The sequence below is a fragment of the Vidua chalybeata genome, chromosome 7 (assembly GCF_026979565.1).
Source record: "Vidua chalybeata isolate OUT-0048 chromosome 7, bVidCha1 merged haplotype, whole genome shotgun sequence".
Classification (NCBI taxonomy): domain Eukaryota; kingdom Metazoa; phylum Chordata; class Aves; order Passeriformes; family Viduidae; genus Vidua; species Vidua chalybeata.
Genome location: NC_071536.1, coordinates 3304780 through 3321513, shown reverse-complemented (window position 1 = coordinate 3321513; position 16734 = coordinate 3304780). Strand labels below are relative to the sequence as shown.

Here is a 16734-nt window from a genome sequence, read left to right as displayed (position 1 = left end):
TCACCCTTCTCATGAGACTGAAAATGGAATAAAAGTTTTTAAAATGCCTCTCAGTTGCCTCATCTCTGGGTCAGAAAAGAACTTAATCCAACAGGGACTGGCTCCCCAGTGGCACCTGGGACATGCAGGATGCCCAAGATGTTTCCCCAGATATCAGGTGGGGGGCTCAAGCCCATGTGAATGGCAGCTGGAGGCCTGGGTGGTGCATCAAATCCCAAATTGCTTCTAGTGAAGAAGGGAATTGTTCTGTCAGGGCAGGAATTGTGCATCTCCCTGGTATTTTCTATGGAATTTAGAAAAGGCAAACTGCTCCCTGCATTTTGCTAATTGAAATACAGTTTATTGGTCTCCTATCCCAGTGCATGGAAGGACATTTCCTATGGAGGTGAACACCATGACCAAGTTGAGCTTGGATTTATATGGAAACAACTTCTGCTGGTTCCTATCATTTTTCAAGTTGCAGATTTTCCAAAGCTCTGCATCCTTCTACTTTACCAAAGGCTGTTCTGCAATATTTTCAGGATACCCCATGACCAGTTTTAGCTGAGTGCTGGGACTGACAGGCTTTTTTCTGTTCCTGTTGTGATCAGTCCACAAACAGAAGTTCTGAGCCGGTTACTCCTCGCCGAGCGTGGGAAGGAGCGGCTCCGCTCTCATCCAACAAATCCCAGCTCCTCCTTGTGGCTGCACTCAGAAACTCAGCGCTTTCCCCGCACGGGGCCTTACTTCAGCAGCTGAACTCACTCAGAGATACTGGTTATTGTCCTTTTTGGGCAGTCTGCCCTATGAAGTTACAACGAAATGCATTTTGGTGGCATCAGAACCGGTCTGACAGCCGTGACAGCAGCAAGGGGCAGCTCTGCAAAGGCACTGCTGAACGCTGACCTCCGTGGTCAAAAAAAGCAGCACAGCTAAAAGGATTTCTCTTCTTGCCTCTGAGGTTTCCAGACTCATCAGGTGGTTTTAAATAACAGCTAGCACTGTAAGTGACAACGTGCCAAGGCTGATTTTGGGTGGCGTCGGGCACCTTGGCACGGCGCTCCTCAGAGCGTGGATCTCTCTGTTCCACGACAATTTGTTCAAATCAAACCCTGGATTTGTCGTGGACCAAAGTTTATTTTCTATAAAAACACGTGAGGTTTTCCAAACGGCAGCTGAACTCCTGCTAGAAAAAAAATAAATCAGTAAGAAATGGGTATCTAATGCCAAATCCCACTGAAATTAAATTTGATCTTCATCATCTCCTACAAAGACTTGGGTCTTAGGCTGGCAAATGTAACTCTCCTAAGTCAACAGGCAATTTAAAGTGTGTGGAGAACAAGCTCCAGAGGGTCTACAAATATCCCAACCCTTTTACTATCAGCAGATAACATAAACATTGTTACTTGAATAGGTTCACAGAGAGAGTAAGAAAGGCTGGTTTTCTTTATTAAACTCAGTTTTCCCTGCTGTTCTGAGTTGACAAAAATGTTTCCAGGAAGACTGACAAACAAAAACAGCTCATAAATATTTTTGTTTTTCAAACACTGTAGGTATAAACAAATAAAAGCTCTGGTTTGCTACTTTGGGAGGTCCTGTGTAACCAGCATTTTCAACTGGCCGATTAGCAGCATGTGTGTTCATCAGTGAAGAACTTCCACTTGTTTTTAAATTATCAAATCCAGTGCTTAAAAATTATTGCTCATTATCAGACAAAACCCCAAGATTAAAAGGATGTTCATTATACCATCCCTGCTGGTAATGAGGATTTTTATATTGCCAAGTACATGCAGCTTTGTGGTGGGGTTTTTTTAGGCAAGTAAGATCAAAACTTTTCAAAATAGGTTGAGATGCTGGGCAATCAATGTTCCAAGAGCCAAATTCTCAGCAGCTCTGAACTTGGCACCTTCCTAAACTCTACCTTCTTTTAAGATGTCAAGCTGAGCACCCCTGATAAAAACATCCCTCAGCCACTAATGGCTGGGGATGGAGCACCCAGCCGTGACACTGCTCCAAGGCTTTGCTGCCTGGAATGAAATCCTGTCCTGGCACGGCTCCTGCCTCTTTCCCAAATCCCCTGGCACCTGCCTGGAGGGCTGGGGTGAGGAAGAGGACCAGTGCACAGAGTCACAGAGTTGTGGATGATGGAGGTGTTTATCCTGTCTCGCTGCTCCTCCTGGCTGGCAGGCCCAAGGGAGGGGACAGTGGCAGGAACCAGCAGAAGGTGGAAAGGTGGATTTCCTCACAGCCCTTGGAGCTAGAGGCACCTGAACCTCTGCAGCTCCTGGCAGCAACGCCTTGCATGGCAGATCCTCCCCGTGCCTACTGCACACACTATTGTCCAGTGGTGTCCCACCGGGGCTACTCGAGGGCACTTGTCACTCCCTCGTGCCCTGCGGGGCCAGCGTCCGCCTTTCCGTGCGCTCCTGCCGGGCACGGCTCGCTGCTCTCCCGCCCGCCCCTCGCTTCTCCACAGGGAAACCAGGAGGGCGTTCTGCTGCCCCAGGAGCCTGTCCAGGAGCGCTGTCACGCCGGTGAGGCACGTTCCTCAGGGCACCGTGGGGACGCTCTGCAGGGGCCGCGGGGCCTCGTCCGCCCTGTCCCCGCCGGGCCGCTTCGGATACACCGCGCTGGCCATCCTGAAGAACTCGTCCGCGGCGTCCAGGGCGATGAGGCGGTCCTGCCAAACAAAGGGGATTGTGCTCACTGTGGGATGTTCCAGGCACGTCCCTGCACAGCCGCTCTCAGGCATTAGGCCTCATCTTTTCACAGAATCACCAGGTTGGAAGAGACCTTCAGGATCATCGAGTCCAACCCAGCCCCAACACCTCAACTGAACCCTGGCACCAGTGCCACATCCAGTCTTTTTTTAACACATCCAGGGATGGTGACTCCACCACCTCCCCAGGCAGACCATTCAAGTACTTTATCACTCTTTCTGTGAAAAACTTTTTCCTGATATCCAACCTCTATTTCCCTTGGTGCAGCTTGAGATTCTGTCCTCTGGTTCTGTTAGCTGCTGCTTGGAGAACGAGACCAACCCCACCTAACTACAACCACTTTCAGGGAGCTGTAGAGAGTATGGGGTCATCTCTGAGTCTCCTTTTCTCCAGGCCCAGCTCCCTCAGTGGTTCCTCACAGGGCTTGTGTTCCAAGCCCCTCTCCAGCCTCGTTGCCTCCTCTGGACGCACTCAAGCATCTTTTCCCACCTCGTGTATGGGATGCAAGAGCATCCAGTTGCAGGGACCTTGCAGAGGGGTGTGGAATTCATGGTGCTGCAGCACTGGCCTTTCTGAGGAAACGGAACACCAAGCTCCAAGTGCAACATCTGAGGGGATCACCCCAGATGTATCTGAGCATCCTCTGGCTCACCTGCTCTCCTCCCCCTCATGTGAGCTCCCTGAAGATTGGATGGTGGGGGAAGGTGAGCTCGGAGTACTCACCACCACGAAGAGGTAGCGCTCGGAAAGCTCCCAGCTGGTCGGGAAGATGTTGGTCTCTTCTGAGAGCTTTAACAAGATGTCCCGGGCTTTGCTCATGTTCTGAGAGTCGCTGATGATGCTGAGTTTGGTCACTGACAAGAGGGAATCTGCTTCCTTCTGGAAACCTGGGAAAGAGATGTTACAGAAACAAGTCATTAAACATGAGAGCAGGGTCATCCCTGAGCCCTTCAGGCTCTTGGAAGGTTCCTTATTCCCCCTCCACCCTGGGCAGTTGCATCCCAACTTCCTAAAGCAAACCAGCACTCCCTCAGGCAGGCTGTGGGACAGGTATAAACTTGCTGGTGAGGAAAATAAATCACAAAAGTAATCACAGCAAGTTCATTGCTGGTTTTCCTGAGAAAAGGTGTGTGAACATGCACAACCCAGGGTGCTGATTCAGCTCTTCCATGCTCCTGATGCTACCAGAGCTTTCAGGGCTGGTGGGGCTCCCTAAATCAGGTAACAGGGATAAAACCTGTGGCAGTGATGAACACCAGGCTAATTGTTCCTGTAGCAGTCAGCATCAATTATAGGAAGGGTATCCAGGGGAGGAAAGGTGGTGGAGAGTGAGTGCAGGGGTCTTTAAATGCAATGGCTACCATTAACTCTTCGTGTTCACCTCCAGGGGGCTGGTGGTGATGCATCTCACATGAAAACACTTATGGGGTAAGAGTGGTGGGCTTATGATTAAAGCAGAAGCCTAGATAACAGAAAATAGCAGATTTCACATCTGGTTGCTCATTTAGCATCACTAAGGCCAAATGATCCCTGGCCTTGAGCTTCCCCAGCCTCTGCAGAACATCTCGAGCCACTGTGGATATGAGAGGGATGTGGGAGAGCCTTTGTCAGCCTGCAGTGAGAGATGGAAGGATGCCAAGTGATCCCTCCCAAGCCTGGCCTGCACAGGCTGTGTGAGCACCTGGCTGGAGATGAGGGTTGACACCTGGTTATGGATTTATGGTGTTCCTCCCACCCAAATGCCAGAATAGCAGGTAGGGCAGGAGTGGCTGAGATACCCATCTCTGGCTCACTGAGGGTATCCTAGAATAGATTCACTCATCCTCCTCTCATCAACCACCACCCACCTCCAGAGCATGATGGAAGTCACCCAGCTGATGTGCTGGCACATCCCGAGTGTCACATGCTGTGTGCCAGGCAATTGGGAAAACCCCGCCACACCCACCACCACCACTTGGAAACAGCAGTAGGGGGGTTCCTGTGGGGCAATTCCACTTGGTGAAAGAATATTTCAAACCCACTTGAGAGCAAACAAGGTGAGTGGCTTAGCTCTGATCAGCTGCCATTGGCTAAGAAAACGAAATAGATGTATCTGTGTTCCCATCTGGAAGGAATATTCATTCCTTCCTGCTTATCTTGTTTAGAAAAACCCAGGGTGAACTCCCACTGCAAGGTTTCCACAAGGAAGCTTGAAATGGTGGCTGTGCATGTTATTATGGGCTTGGAAGGTGATCATGGCTCATGGGCTTTTGATGTGCCTGCAGACACGGTGTCCCTGTCCCCTCCCCGCCGTGCCTGAGCCCCGGGGAGCCTCAGATACCACGTGGGACACACGAGGGCATCGCTCAGCAACCTCCTTTTACTTCCCTCCTCTCCAGCTTGATTTTGTGGAGCTGTTCCCATCCTCAGCCATGGTGGGATCTGGCATTCAGTACCACTGGAATTACATCCCTTTGGCCTCCAGCTTACCTAAATCCTCCAAAATGTGTTTCCACCTGCTCCTCACTTCTTTCCGGGTCTGCCGTAAAGTATAAATGTCATAGTTGAGCTTCTGCCACTCCTGCAAAGCAAAGGGATGAGAGACACTCAGACAATGGAATCTGCTGCTTTTCAAGGAGTTTCAGCTCTGCAGAAGGGAGCCAGAGGTGCAGAGTTGGCGTAGGCACTGAGCTATGAGGTGGTGGCTGTGAAGGTCAATGACCAGGCTGCTGCTGCCCCTGGAAAAAAATGACACTGACCAACACAGAATATTTAGCTTGACACTTGGTTCAGCACTTCTGTGTCTTCTCTGTACAAAATAGCTTTCAGTTTCCCTGAAATTACAGCATTTAGCTCAGGTATTGCTGACAACTGCTCCTCACTCAGACACAGAGCCCTGTTTGGCATGAACTGGAGCAGGCAGGTGCTCAGAAGTACTCACAAACAAGAAAAACTGATTTTTTTTTTAAGATCAGGGTATCCTCTTTTGAAAGAGGTGCACATGGATGGATGAGGGCTGAAGTGGAGCCATCTGATGTGATAACCCTCAGTGGCTGCCAGTTAATGCCTCACTTCACTGCACAGTTGAAATATTGCACTGGACCTCCAGCTTTAGAGCTGGATAATGGGATACTGGGCAAGAGGGGAGGCTTTGGGGTCATTTATTAAAGTCACACCAGCACATTTAAACACACCTGCACAAGTCTTATGGTGGGCTTGGCAGTGCTGGGTTAATGGCTGGACTCGATGACCTCAGGTGACTTTTCCAACCTAAATGATTCCATATTCCATAAGCATGCATTCCTGTGGAAATGCATGTGTTCTGCAAGAAAACCAGGAGCACTTTTCCCAGCTCTTCCTAGCCAAGTTTCACCAATGCAAAGGGTGCATTTTTAGAAGCAGCCCAACAGCAGGGTCACAACATCACCTGATAACTTCCTTCCACTAACAATCTTAATTAATCTCATTTCTCAGCAGGGGATTACCTAGATGGGCTCCTGAAGAATAAACAGGTGTTAATCTGTGCTGTCACCCTGAGATTTTCCTACAGGCCATGCTGGGTTCAGAGCAGAAAAACAACACCCACAGAGGTCAGCCCTGTGTTAGAAATCCCACTGTTTTCTGGTACTTGGTCAGAGAGCTGGCTTGATTCCATAAAGATTTGAAGATCCCTTAGTGTTTTTTCCCTGAATGTGGCTGACATTCCATGACTGCAGATAGTTAAAGCCAAGCCTGTTTTCCTGCTGATCAGCACTAACTGCAGGAAGCCCTGGGAGATTACACTTTGGAAAAAGCAGCCGGTGGGGTTAAAGACAGTGGTGACTCCAGGTCAGGAGAGCAGGGGAACCAGCTCTGCCACAGCCACTCACTCCCAGAAAACAAAATCCCCTTCCAGAGGCACATTTCCCTCTGTCCTGAAGTGGCACTTGAGACCAGCTTTGCTGTTTGCACAGGAGAGCACCTGGCTGTCAGCACAAGGCACCAGGACAGCCCTTCACCAGAGGAATGAGGCAGGGGCAAGACTCTCCTCTCCCAGCTCAGAGCTGGGAACTGAGCTCCTCTGGGTGGAAAAAAAAAGAGGGGGGTTATTATGTTAAAGCTTTGTGGGAAGTTTATTGAAAACTTGAGAGGTTTTAGAAAGAGGCTGAAAAGCTGCATGATGCCTTGGTCCCCGCTGGCAGGGGCTCCTTGGAAACACCTCGGCCCTCTCGTGACCCCCTGGCACAGGCAGAAAGGAGAGGGAGCCAGTCTGGGCATGCTGCTGGGGAATAACTGCGTGTCTCTGCCCTCCCACGGAGAGAAACAAGGCCTCTAGTGCAGACAATCCCTCCAGACAGCCACTGTGATCCCAGGCGTGCTTCACGCTGTGGAATTAGGGAGCTGGGGCACTGGGAAAGATGCTCTTCTCCACAAAATGTGGCCTCCTGGCACCCAGCAGCAGCTTGGAGGCCCGTGGGGATTTAACCCATGGCAGGAGCCAGACTCCTCTCTAAGCATGGAGAGCAGTGCTTAGCATGCAGGGAAGCTGCTCCTGATTTTCTCTGGATTAACAGCAGCGTGTTTTCCCTTGTCTGTTTTTTTTTTTTAAGGGAATCTAGGTTATGGCTTTCTTGTACATCACAGTGTCTGAGCTGTGTTATGGAAGTGAATATGGTGAATGTTCAGTCCCAGGGGGGCTCTGACAGTATCCTGTCGATGGAGAGTTTGGGGAGTGTGCAAAGGAATGATTTTGGGATACAAAATGATGCTTAACTGTGGTGCCTGCGTGGGACCTCTTGTTCTGGTGGGATTTATTTTGCCTGAGCATGAAGTTGCATCGGTTTATACTTCTGTGGAGAAAGCTGGGAGGAGGATGCTCCCAGCCATGGAAAAAGACCCAGAGAAGCAGAAATTATCAGGATGAGATTGGGCTGAGCTCTCAAAGGGACTCGTGCCCTGCTCTCCATCAGTCTCAGAAACCACTGGATCTTCCCAGGCAATTCCTTCCAGCAGAGACATCTGAACTGCCACGGGCGGTGCTCTGCATGCCTTTAATGAGAGAATAAACTCAAGAGCATCTCTCCACACCCAAAATTATTCTAAAAAGCATCTCCCTTGAGCTACCCAGCAGAGGAAGAGCAAAGCTTGCCCTGCCCGTGCGCAGGCAGGGGCGAGATCTGAGGCTTTGGGGAGGGATCAGAGGCTTTGGGGAGGGATCAGAGGCCGTGGGTCAGCAGGGAGCGCTCCGAGGGGCCGGGCGGGGCAGGGCAGGGCAGGGCAGGCAGCTCCACACCAAACCCCTCTCCCTCGGCCTCCTCGGGAATTCAGAAGAATTCCCGGGCCAGGGAAGAGGCTTCTTGAACGTGGGACTGGGAAAGCACAGGGGGAGACTGACACACCAATGTGGGGTGTTTCTGGGACATCCCAGCCATGCACTCAAATGCAGTCCTTTAAGAAATGGACTTTTTTTCCAAAACCTGAGTTAACCACAGGGAACCAAAGCAGGTTGCAGTTCCCAGACCTGTTTTTTGCAGCCAGTTTTGCCCTTTAAACCTACAGAGCAGGCCAGAACAGATGCCAGTGGGGGCTTGAGAAAACCCTAAGTGTGTGAGTCGAGACTATCCCAGGAGCAGTAGGGAAACCCCACTGCCTCCCTTCCCTACATGCTCAGCCCTTCAAATATTTATCTAGAAAACTTCCCCAGACTCTCTAGTGTGAACCATTAAATCTGCAAATGCCAAATGACATGGAATAAGCCAGGCTGGTACATAACTCAGAGTTCTGGGAAAAAAATGTGCCAAGAGAACAGGCAACACTGTCCAGCTTCTCATCCCTGATCATATGAAAGTTTCCTAATTACTAGGGAGCTTTCTTCATGCTGCCAGAACAATCCTCTACCAAATCCATTGCCTTTATTCTCTTAGAAGCAATTGAGGTCACCATTCTGTTCAAGAGTTATTTTAGAAATGAGGTCAAAACAGAGTTATCAAGGAAAGACTGCAGAATATCAGTGCAGGCAGGTACTAGAGATGCTCCTGCTCTGCTCCACTGGAAGTAGCTGAACAAATATAAGACTGACATCTCAGAAGAAGCTTAAATTGGATTCAATTTAAGAGAGGCATACAGACATTAAGAGGGTTGGGTTTGGGCTCCCCAGCCAGCATCCCCAGCTCTGGATAAATCCCATCACCTCTCTGTGCCCCAGTAACAGCTGGTCACAATTCTGACCTTCTCTGTGACCTGTTTAGAAAAGAATAATCCTGTAGGAGAGCAGGAGGAGAAAGAAAAATAGGCCTTGCCAGCTCATTAATGGGCTTTTCAGGGGGATCATGCCAGCATTGCTCTGCTAGCCAGGCCCCTTGCAGGGATGCAGGCTGAGGAATTGCCTTTGCTATGGGGTTTATGATCCCACCTTTCCCTAGGGAATAAGCCAAGAGAAGAGAGAAACCCTGGATTTATAGCAAGCCATGAGAACAGGGGGTTTTCCTCAGTCACCATGTAACATGCCACCTTTAGTTTCTGTTCCCAGAGCTGTGGCACAGCTGCCCTGGCTCCTTCTCTGAAGCCAGGATTGGTGCACAGCTCCCTGCCCACGGCTGGGGAACTCCACACACCCCAGCAGAGGCTGTGGAGAAACCAGGGCCACTCCAGGGGGGACCTCATGGAGGGGACTCTGTGCACCTCACACACTGGCCCAGCAACAGCTCCAGTGCAGCCCCTGCTGCTCTTTTCACCACCAGACCTCAGATTTATTTTACCTACAACAGGCTCAATGAAGCTGCAGAGCCAGAGTAGGGAAAAAACGTCCCATTGTTCCCATATTTGAGACATGATCCCAGCCTTCAAATCTGTGATGATGGCTCTCATCTTCAAAGGCTGCATCTGCTTGACCAGCCCCTCAGCAATGGCTTTCCTGGTTTTCTCTGTGCAAGCTAAGGACACACTGAGTTTGGGCTGGAGCTGCCAAATTTCCCAGAGCACAGCTGCCAGCAGGGACAGGAGGAAAACACAGCTCCACATGGATCAGGTGTGGGTCCTGCCCCATCGTGGGGGCAAAGAACTGACCCCAAGGGAGGGCACCAACACTGCCAAGATGGGGCCATGCAGATCAGGAACACACGATGGACAGCAACCTGCTCTTTGGGATCCTTCCAAAGGCCTGTGCTGGGAAATCCCTGAGATACAGGTGGGGAATGGCAAAGCATACCGTGAGTGCACTGCACCACCAGAATTTCTTTGTTAAATGAAGGAGCAGAAACGCAGCAAGTTCTCCTTTCAGCCAGTTTTAACCACAGGAAGTACCTAGGGTTTTGTAACACTTGTGCACCACACAAGAAAATTGTTCCTCCATCCTCAGTCCTGCAATATCCACAAGCTCTCCCTGGGGATTTTGGGAGCAGAGCAGCCCCCCAAGCAGATGATGGCTTTTGCAGCCCAGTGTTGTTCTGCAATCAGACTTTTTTCTCTCTCTCTGAGCTGAAGTCTCGTTAGGAGGAGAGGGCACTGCAATCTGGCCTAGTTTTAAAATGCTTGCTGGAGTAAGGAGAGATTTTGGCACTAGGGGCCAAGTGCAGGAATGCTGGCTTTGCTCTCCAAGCCCCTCCCTGTCCTGCCACCCAGCAAGAGCTGCAGCTGGAAACTGCAGCAGCCTGCTGGGCTTCCCTGTGGTGCCTCAGTTTCCCAGCTGTAAGAGGGGACAGCGGAGCTGCTGCCAATCCTGGGCTGCAAAGGGCACGGGGCCACGTGCATAAAGTGCACTGGCTTTCCTCAAAACTTTCCTTACTGTTGCCCTGATGTTGTGCCCCCAGGCTTTTTATTGATTGCACTGCATGAAGAAGCAGAGTTGTGTGATCCTGCCTTTGCTGTTGAGAGGAAGCCCCCTGAGTTTTGGGCTTTCTTTGTCCACTGGCAGGCATGGGGACTGCTCAGAGCCACTAAAAACCCTACAGATACACTGAGGGCAGGAGAAAGGGCAGGATTTAGGACAGGCAGGCACACTGGGTTTAGGACATGCAGGGGCAGAAGCACGTTCCTGCTCAGCCACAACTGATGCTCTTCCTGCCCCCTGAACGAGGGTGACACACAACACTGCTGTGCACCGTGCAGCCCCCTAAATGGAGCTGTCCTTTTTTCCTTCAGCCACTTTGGGATGGATGAAGCTCCCTGGCTTCTCTCAGACAAGCAACTCAAGGTAGAGAGAGCAGCAGTGGGGAGGGAAGAGATCTCCAGTCCGAGCCGCAAAGGTCACATGCCACCATGAAAATGTTGTTACAAAACCATCCATTGTAAACACCACGATTAAATCAAACTCACCAAAAAAAAAAAACAACCCATTAAATGGGGATTCTGACCAACTGTATACAAACATTCCATTACCTCTTTTAGCTAATTACAACTTGTAATTTTGATTTCTCTGGAGTTTAAGGCTCCTTGTAAAGCTGAGCTGGCTTTTGGTTTACAGAGACTATCACAGGAGAAACAGTTACACTCCTGCAGACTCTTGGATGAAGTAGGATCACGTTGAAGTTAGACATGAAGCCCCCAGGCTTTCCTGCTAACTCATAACTTCATAACTCCTGTTCTGGAGTCATGAAAGCAATCAGAGAGGAGAAAAATGTGTCACTGTTTGCTACAGCCTGCTCCTAATCAGGCCACTGCAATCTCCTTTGTGCTGAAGTGCCTTAGCAAAGGAAATCAGGGCTGCAGAACAGCCTTTACGTAAGAGCCATGATTTTTCCCTTCCCACTAAGAGCCGTGGCAGTTCCCTGCTTCCCGAGAACTGCCGTGCATCCCACTGGGGCAGGACTGAACTTGACACGTCCCCGCAGCGGCAGCGGCGCTCCGGGCGCTGCCAGGGCCGCGCAAACGTCAGCCCGGCCACGGAAAGGACAAACCAGGGAAATGTCCAACCAAAGCAGCAGCCTGGGGAGGCAGCAAATGGGGCTGGGCCCCAGAGCTCCCAGCACACCTTGGTGGGTTGTGGTGGTTGCAGGGCATCATTCCCAAGCATGTTCCAGCTGCTATGAATGCCTGGGAAACCTCCCTGGAATCTCCCTGCTTCCCGATATGTGAGAAACAAAGGTTTCCTAGCCACTGTAAAGCACCTTCCTCATGTTCTTCCCATTCCCTGTCACTTTCTTTTCCTTTCTCTGTCTCTTCTATTCCTCCTCTCAGTTTCCTTCCCTGAGAAGTCCATCTGTCCCTGGTCTCCAGCTCAAGCCTACTTTGTGTCTTTTCCACATCCCTGCACGTAGGCAGCCCATTACTGACCTCCCGACTGCCTTGGTTTTTAAGAGTCAGCTGCTGTGTTCCCTCACTCCTCCACAGAAAGTACATAACCTTTGGTTTGGGCTGAGCAAAGATGTACAGAAACAGAGATTTCCAAAGGGGATGGGGAGTGAGGGGAGAAAATAGTCTGGAGGCAATTTATGCTCAAAGGGATAATGCCCTGGGAGGGCACTGAAAGTATCCCAGCCAAGGAGAACACGGAGATTCTCACCATAGAGGGACATGAACCCAAGGGTACCGTGGAGGTGAGAAACACACCACACCTCAGGGCAGCTCCTCCTGGATCAGGTGCTGGAGATACCCCCGAGCTTCCCAGGGATGAGATGGCCACAGAGATATCCACACCAGATGTAGGATAAAATCTGGAGGGTGGTGGAACAGGTGGGAGGACCTGGTGTTGACATGAACCACACTGGGGGACTCTGGGGTCTCCACAGCAGCTGAATTGAAGCAAGGGCATTGACCTGCTGGTGTCAGTCCAGAGGAGCCCACCAAGGTGATCAGAGGGATGGAGCAGCTCTGCTGTGAGGAAAGGCTGAGAACTGGGATTGTTCAGCCTGGAGAAGAGAAGACAAGGTGACCTAATTACAGCCTTCCAGTGCCTGAAGGGAATCCTATAGGAAGGATGGGGCAAATCTATTTACAAAAGCCTGGAATGACAGGACAAGGGGGAATGACTTCAAACTGACAGAGAGTAGGTTTAGATGGGATATTAGGAAAAAAAAAAATCTTCCCTGTGAGGGTGCTGAGACCCTGGCACAGGATGCCCAGAGAAGCTGTGGCTGCCCCTGGATCCCTGGAAGTGTCCAAGGCCAGGTTGGAGAGGGCTTGGAGCAACCTGGGCTAGTGGAAGGTGTCCCTGCCCAGGACAGGGGGTGGCACTGGATAAGGTCTCCTCTATCCCAAAGCATTGTGTGATTCTGTAATTCACCACACCCTGCCAAACCCGTGGGGTGACAAACCCCCCCAGCCCAGCCCTCACCTCCGAGTCCTTGTCCAGCTGGCTCCTGACCACGATCATGTTGTAGAGCACGCGGTCGTCGTCGGCCTCGGTGTGGGTCACGTCGTGGGGGGTGCTCCACAGGTTCTGCTCCTCATCCCGCGCCAGGGTGGCTCCGAAGGACGCGTAGGGGTTGTTGTTACTGCAGGGACAGGCAGCGTCAGCACCGGGCTGGCCCCTGCTGCCTTCCCAGTGCCCACTGCTGTGCCCTCCCCTCTCCCAGAGAGGAGGGAGGGGAGCAGGGGGCATGGGGGGCACAGAGGTTTTTTCCTTAGCAAACATCCTGAGCAGGGAAGCCACGGTGCAAACCAAACCATGCGATGCCCACAGGTGCCCCCAGACAGCAGCTCCTACCTCAGAGCTGCAGTGATGTGCTGAGCTGTGCAAGCAGCACACAAGTCATGGAAAGGATATTCAGCCCCATCTTATTTTGTAAATGGAAATGTCCTCAGCCTTCTAGTGATCTCCAGGCTTTATTTGCTTAGCAAAGCTGAGCATTATCTTCTGGGAAGGCAGTCCCCACAGAGGTGGGGAGCTTTTCTCTGCACTGGGGCAGTTCTGTGTTTTATGGCTTTATGTTGCTATTGGGATGTGCAATTTTTAAACAAGGACACTTCTGCCAAGAGGATTTTTAGCAGGGGATTTCCATAAAGTGTCTAAGCAAGATGTCCAGGTGCTTGAGCAGAACATTACAAGTGCAGAACTATTTTTGGCCTTACCACCCTCTGGAAATCCCTGCTCACTTCTTGCCAGAACAACCCACTGTTTATTTTGTTTGCTACCCAAACCCCATTCCTTTCCCAAGGAACCCATCCAGAGAAACTTCAGGTAACACTGTGGGTACCATGGCACCAAGCCATACAAAGATGCTAAGAGGAGCTCCAGCACATAGATGAAATATTAAAAAAAACCTAATTCCCATCAGCATTCCAGCAGGAAGGTTAATTAGACTTTCAACAAACCAAAAACCTGAGCAACAGGTAATAAGGGGAAAGATAATCTTGTATAATCTCCCATTAAAGACAAGCAAACAAAGGTAACTTGAAGGGTGTGGAAGGGCACAACCGTTTTTCAGTGGTGGAGCAGACAGGGAGGGAGCACTCAGGAGCCAGTGTGCCATCAGCAGGAGTTCACTCCCACCCTGCCTTCCACAGCTTCTTCCCACTCAGGCATTTACCCCAGTATGTATGCTTAACATTTGAACGACTTAAAACACCAGTATTTAGCAATAACACTGCCACACCTGAGCTTTTCTAAGCCACTCCCTCCCTCACAGCTTGAAGGGCACTTCCCAGCACATTCCCATTTCCAAATCACAGCATGGAGCGTCCTGTCAGGCATGTGGCAGCACCCAGGAGTCAGCAAATCCATACCAGCACAGAGAGCTCTGCCAACAGCTCTTCCAAGCAATATTGCAAAGGAAAAATTGGGAGGGAGAAAAGAAGCACGTGAACAGCAGCGGCTTTGCAGGTTAAGGAGTCTCTGTGGCACCAGAAGGGACAGGGAGCATTTCACACTGTGGATTTTATCCAGAAAATGGTGAGCACCAATGCTTCATCAACAGATTTCTGCTCCAGGGGGCTTTCAGTTCACATTAAATGTTAGCATTTGGAGCCCAAATATTTATTTTATTTTCATCCTGAGCACACCATCCGAGCCAGACCCCACCTTCACACATCAAGAGACAACCAAGCAGCCTGGTCGCTTTGCAACACCAGCTCCCAAACCTAAAACTCAGCTAAAAGAGCTGCAATCTCAAGCAATTCATTCACTTTAAACAGCGCTGCAGTAAAAATAAAGCCAGCAAGCTATTGCAGGATCCCCACTGTGAAATGAGACCCCACAGCCCCCCGAGACGGGCAAGCATTAGGCTGTTAGGGACAGCGATGAGGCTGTTAGATTAATTACGCTGGCACACGTGTATAAAGGCAGGTGCTTTTCCAATTCCCAGAATTTATAGAGGCTTTCCTCCTTAGGGCCAGCATTAACTGGATCACCAGCCTGTTACTGAAGCGAGGTGCCAGGTGAGGGACAGCCACCGCGGCCACGGGGCAGCAGAAGGAGCCTCTCCGCACGTGTGCCCGGCTCCCGGGAGGTTAATGCCAATTTCCTGGCCCCGAGGCCCCATGCTTGGGATTAGCCGGTTATTATTTAGGTAACTGCTTTACCAGCGCGAAATCAGGGCGTTTGAAGCCGTGTGTTCCCAGCTCTGCTGTGAGCTGACACCGATGCCACAGCCGGCAGCGTGGCACCCTCCTCCCCGACGCGTCTGTGGCACCGATGGCGCAGGCAGGGCACGGTCCCGGCTCCATCCCGCGGCTGGGACACCCTCTGCGGTGCCAGGAGGGCGGCTGGCATCGGGGAAGGAGGGAGAGCCGCCACAAAACGCGGGTGTTTTGCCACACGCAAGCCCTCTTTAAGTGCTTGCACAGCTCTTCTCCACGGGTCAGGGAGAATCTGTTCATTCAACAGCCCCAAGCTCACGCTCTGTGCACAAAGCGGATGCGACCGACAGCAGGAGAGCAGGATCTGCTCCCCAGAGATCAGCACACGCAGCTCTCCCTTAAAGCCGGCTCGGGCTGAGCATCGTCATCTCCTCCCTGGCATCCCTGAACGGAGCCAGGCTGAGAGCTGCGGGTGTTCACCTGGAAAAGGGAAGGCTCCAGGAAGACCTCAGAGCCCTTCCAGTGCCTAAAGGGGAGAGTGACTTTTTACTGGGGCAGATAGTGATAGGACAAGGGGGGACGGTCTTAAACTAAACGAGGAGAGATTTAGACTAGGTGTTAGGAAGAAATTCTTCCCTGTGAGGGTGGGGAGGCCCTGGCACAGGTTGCCCAGAGCAGGTGGGGCTGCCCCTGGATCCCTGGAAGTGTTCCAGGCCCGGCTGGAGAGGGCTTGGAGCACCCTGGGATAGTGGAAGGTGTCCCTGGCCATGGCAGGGGGTGGAACTAGACGAGCTTTAATGCCCCTTCCATCCCAGTCCGTTCTGGCATTCTGCGACCCCAGCCTGCGAACAGAGCCCTGCACAACCCAGAGCTGCCAGCAGTGGGACCTGACCCCCTGGCCAGGGATGCAGGGCCCCCCTTTTTGTTCCTCTATTGAAATCCCACCGTGGAAAGACGAGCGCTGGAGCGTCCCTACGGCCGGGGAACAGCGAGGGGATGCCGCGGGCAGGGCTCCTGCGGCCATCGCCGGCTGTCAGGAGGAGTCCAGCCCCTGTGGCAGCCGACCCGGGCGGAAAGAGAGCGGGAAGCGGCTCCATCCCGCCGGGGACGATCCCTCCGGAGCCCCGGGCGCTCCGACAGGGGATGGATGCCCAGCTCCAGCGGCGGTGACAGCGCGGGGAGCGGGGCAGGGGAAAGGCTCCGGGGGGGCGGGCCGGGTCTCACCTGAGCAGGGGCTCCTTCTCGGGCGCCGCCGCCTCCCCGCCGCAGCAGCCGCAGCAGCCGAGCGAGCGCAGCCAGGCCCGCAGCCCCATCGGCGCCGCCGGAGAGCCGGGCAGGGCACGGCAGGGCGGGCCGGCCCCACGGCCGTCCCCTGCCCCCGCCCCGGTGGGGCCGGGCCGGGCTCCGCACCGCCCCCGCCGCCCTGCCCTGCCCTGCCCCGCCCGGCCCCTCCCGGTCCTGCCCTGCCCTGCCCCGCCCGGCCCCTCCCGCTCCGGTCCTGCCCTGCCCTGCCCCGCCCGGCACGGCCCCCCGGAGCAGCGGCCGCTGCCGCGTCCTTCTGCATCCTCCTTGAACCGCCCTCCCGCATCTTCCTCCTGCACTGTCCTGCATCATCCTCCTGCAC

The 16734-nt window shown here is 52.4% G+C and overlaps 2 protein-coding genes across 5 annotated transcripts in view; one reads left to right on the top strand and one right to left on the bottom strand.

Annotated features, from left to right (window-relative positions):
- LOC128791059 (putative methyltransferase DDB_G0268948) overlaps positions 1-16734 on the top strand; it is a 171555-nt gene that overhangs the window by 146008 nt on the left and 8813 nt on the right. The gene's annotated exons all lie outside the window — the stretch shown is intronic.
- Positions 1405-16435, bottom strand: MREG (melanoregulin). The gene is made up of 5 exons (XM_053948409.1): positions 16335-16435; positions 12928-13087; positions 5169-5259; positions 3423-3586; positions 1405-2659 (listed from the first exon to the last, which is right to left on the bottom strand). The coding sequence occupies exons 1-5, from the start codon at positions 16421-16423 to the stop codon at positions 2528-2530; spliced, it is 636 nt and encodes a 211-aa protein (XP_053804384.1). The 5' UTR covers positions 16424-16435; the 3' UTR covers positions 1405-2527.

What these genes read in the sequence shown, in the direction of transcription:
- MREG (XM_053948409.1), bottom strand. Translation starts at nt 16,423, where the DNA reads ATGGGGCTGCGGGCCTGGCTGCGCTCGCTCGGCTGCTGCGGCTGCTGC. An exon ending in AGCTGGACAAGGACTCGGAG is followed by an intron (nt 5,260 to 12,927) that starts GTGAGGGCTGGG and finishes TTTGCTTTGCAG; the next exon opens with GAGTGGCAGAAGCTCAACTA. An exon ending in ACACATTTTGGAGGATTTAG is followed by an intron (nt 3,587 to 5,168) that starts GTAAGCTGGAGG and finishes TCTCTTTCCCAG; the next exon opens with GTTTCCAGAAGGAAGCAGAT.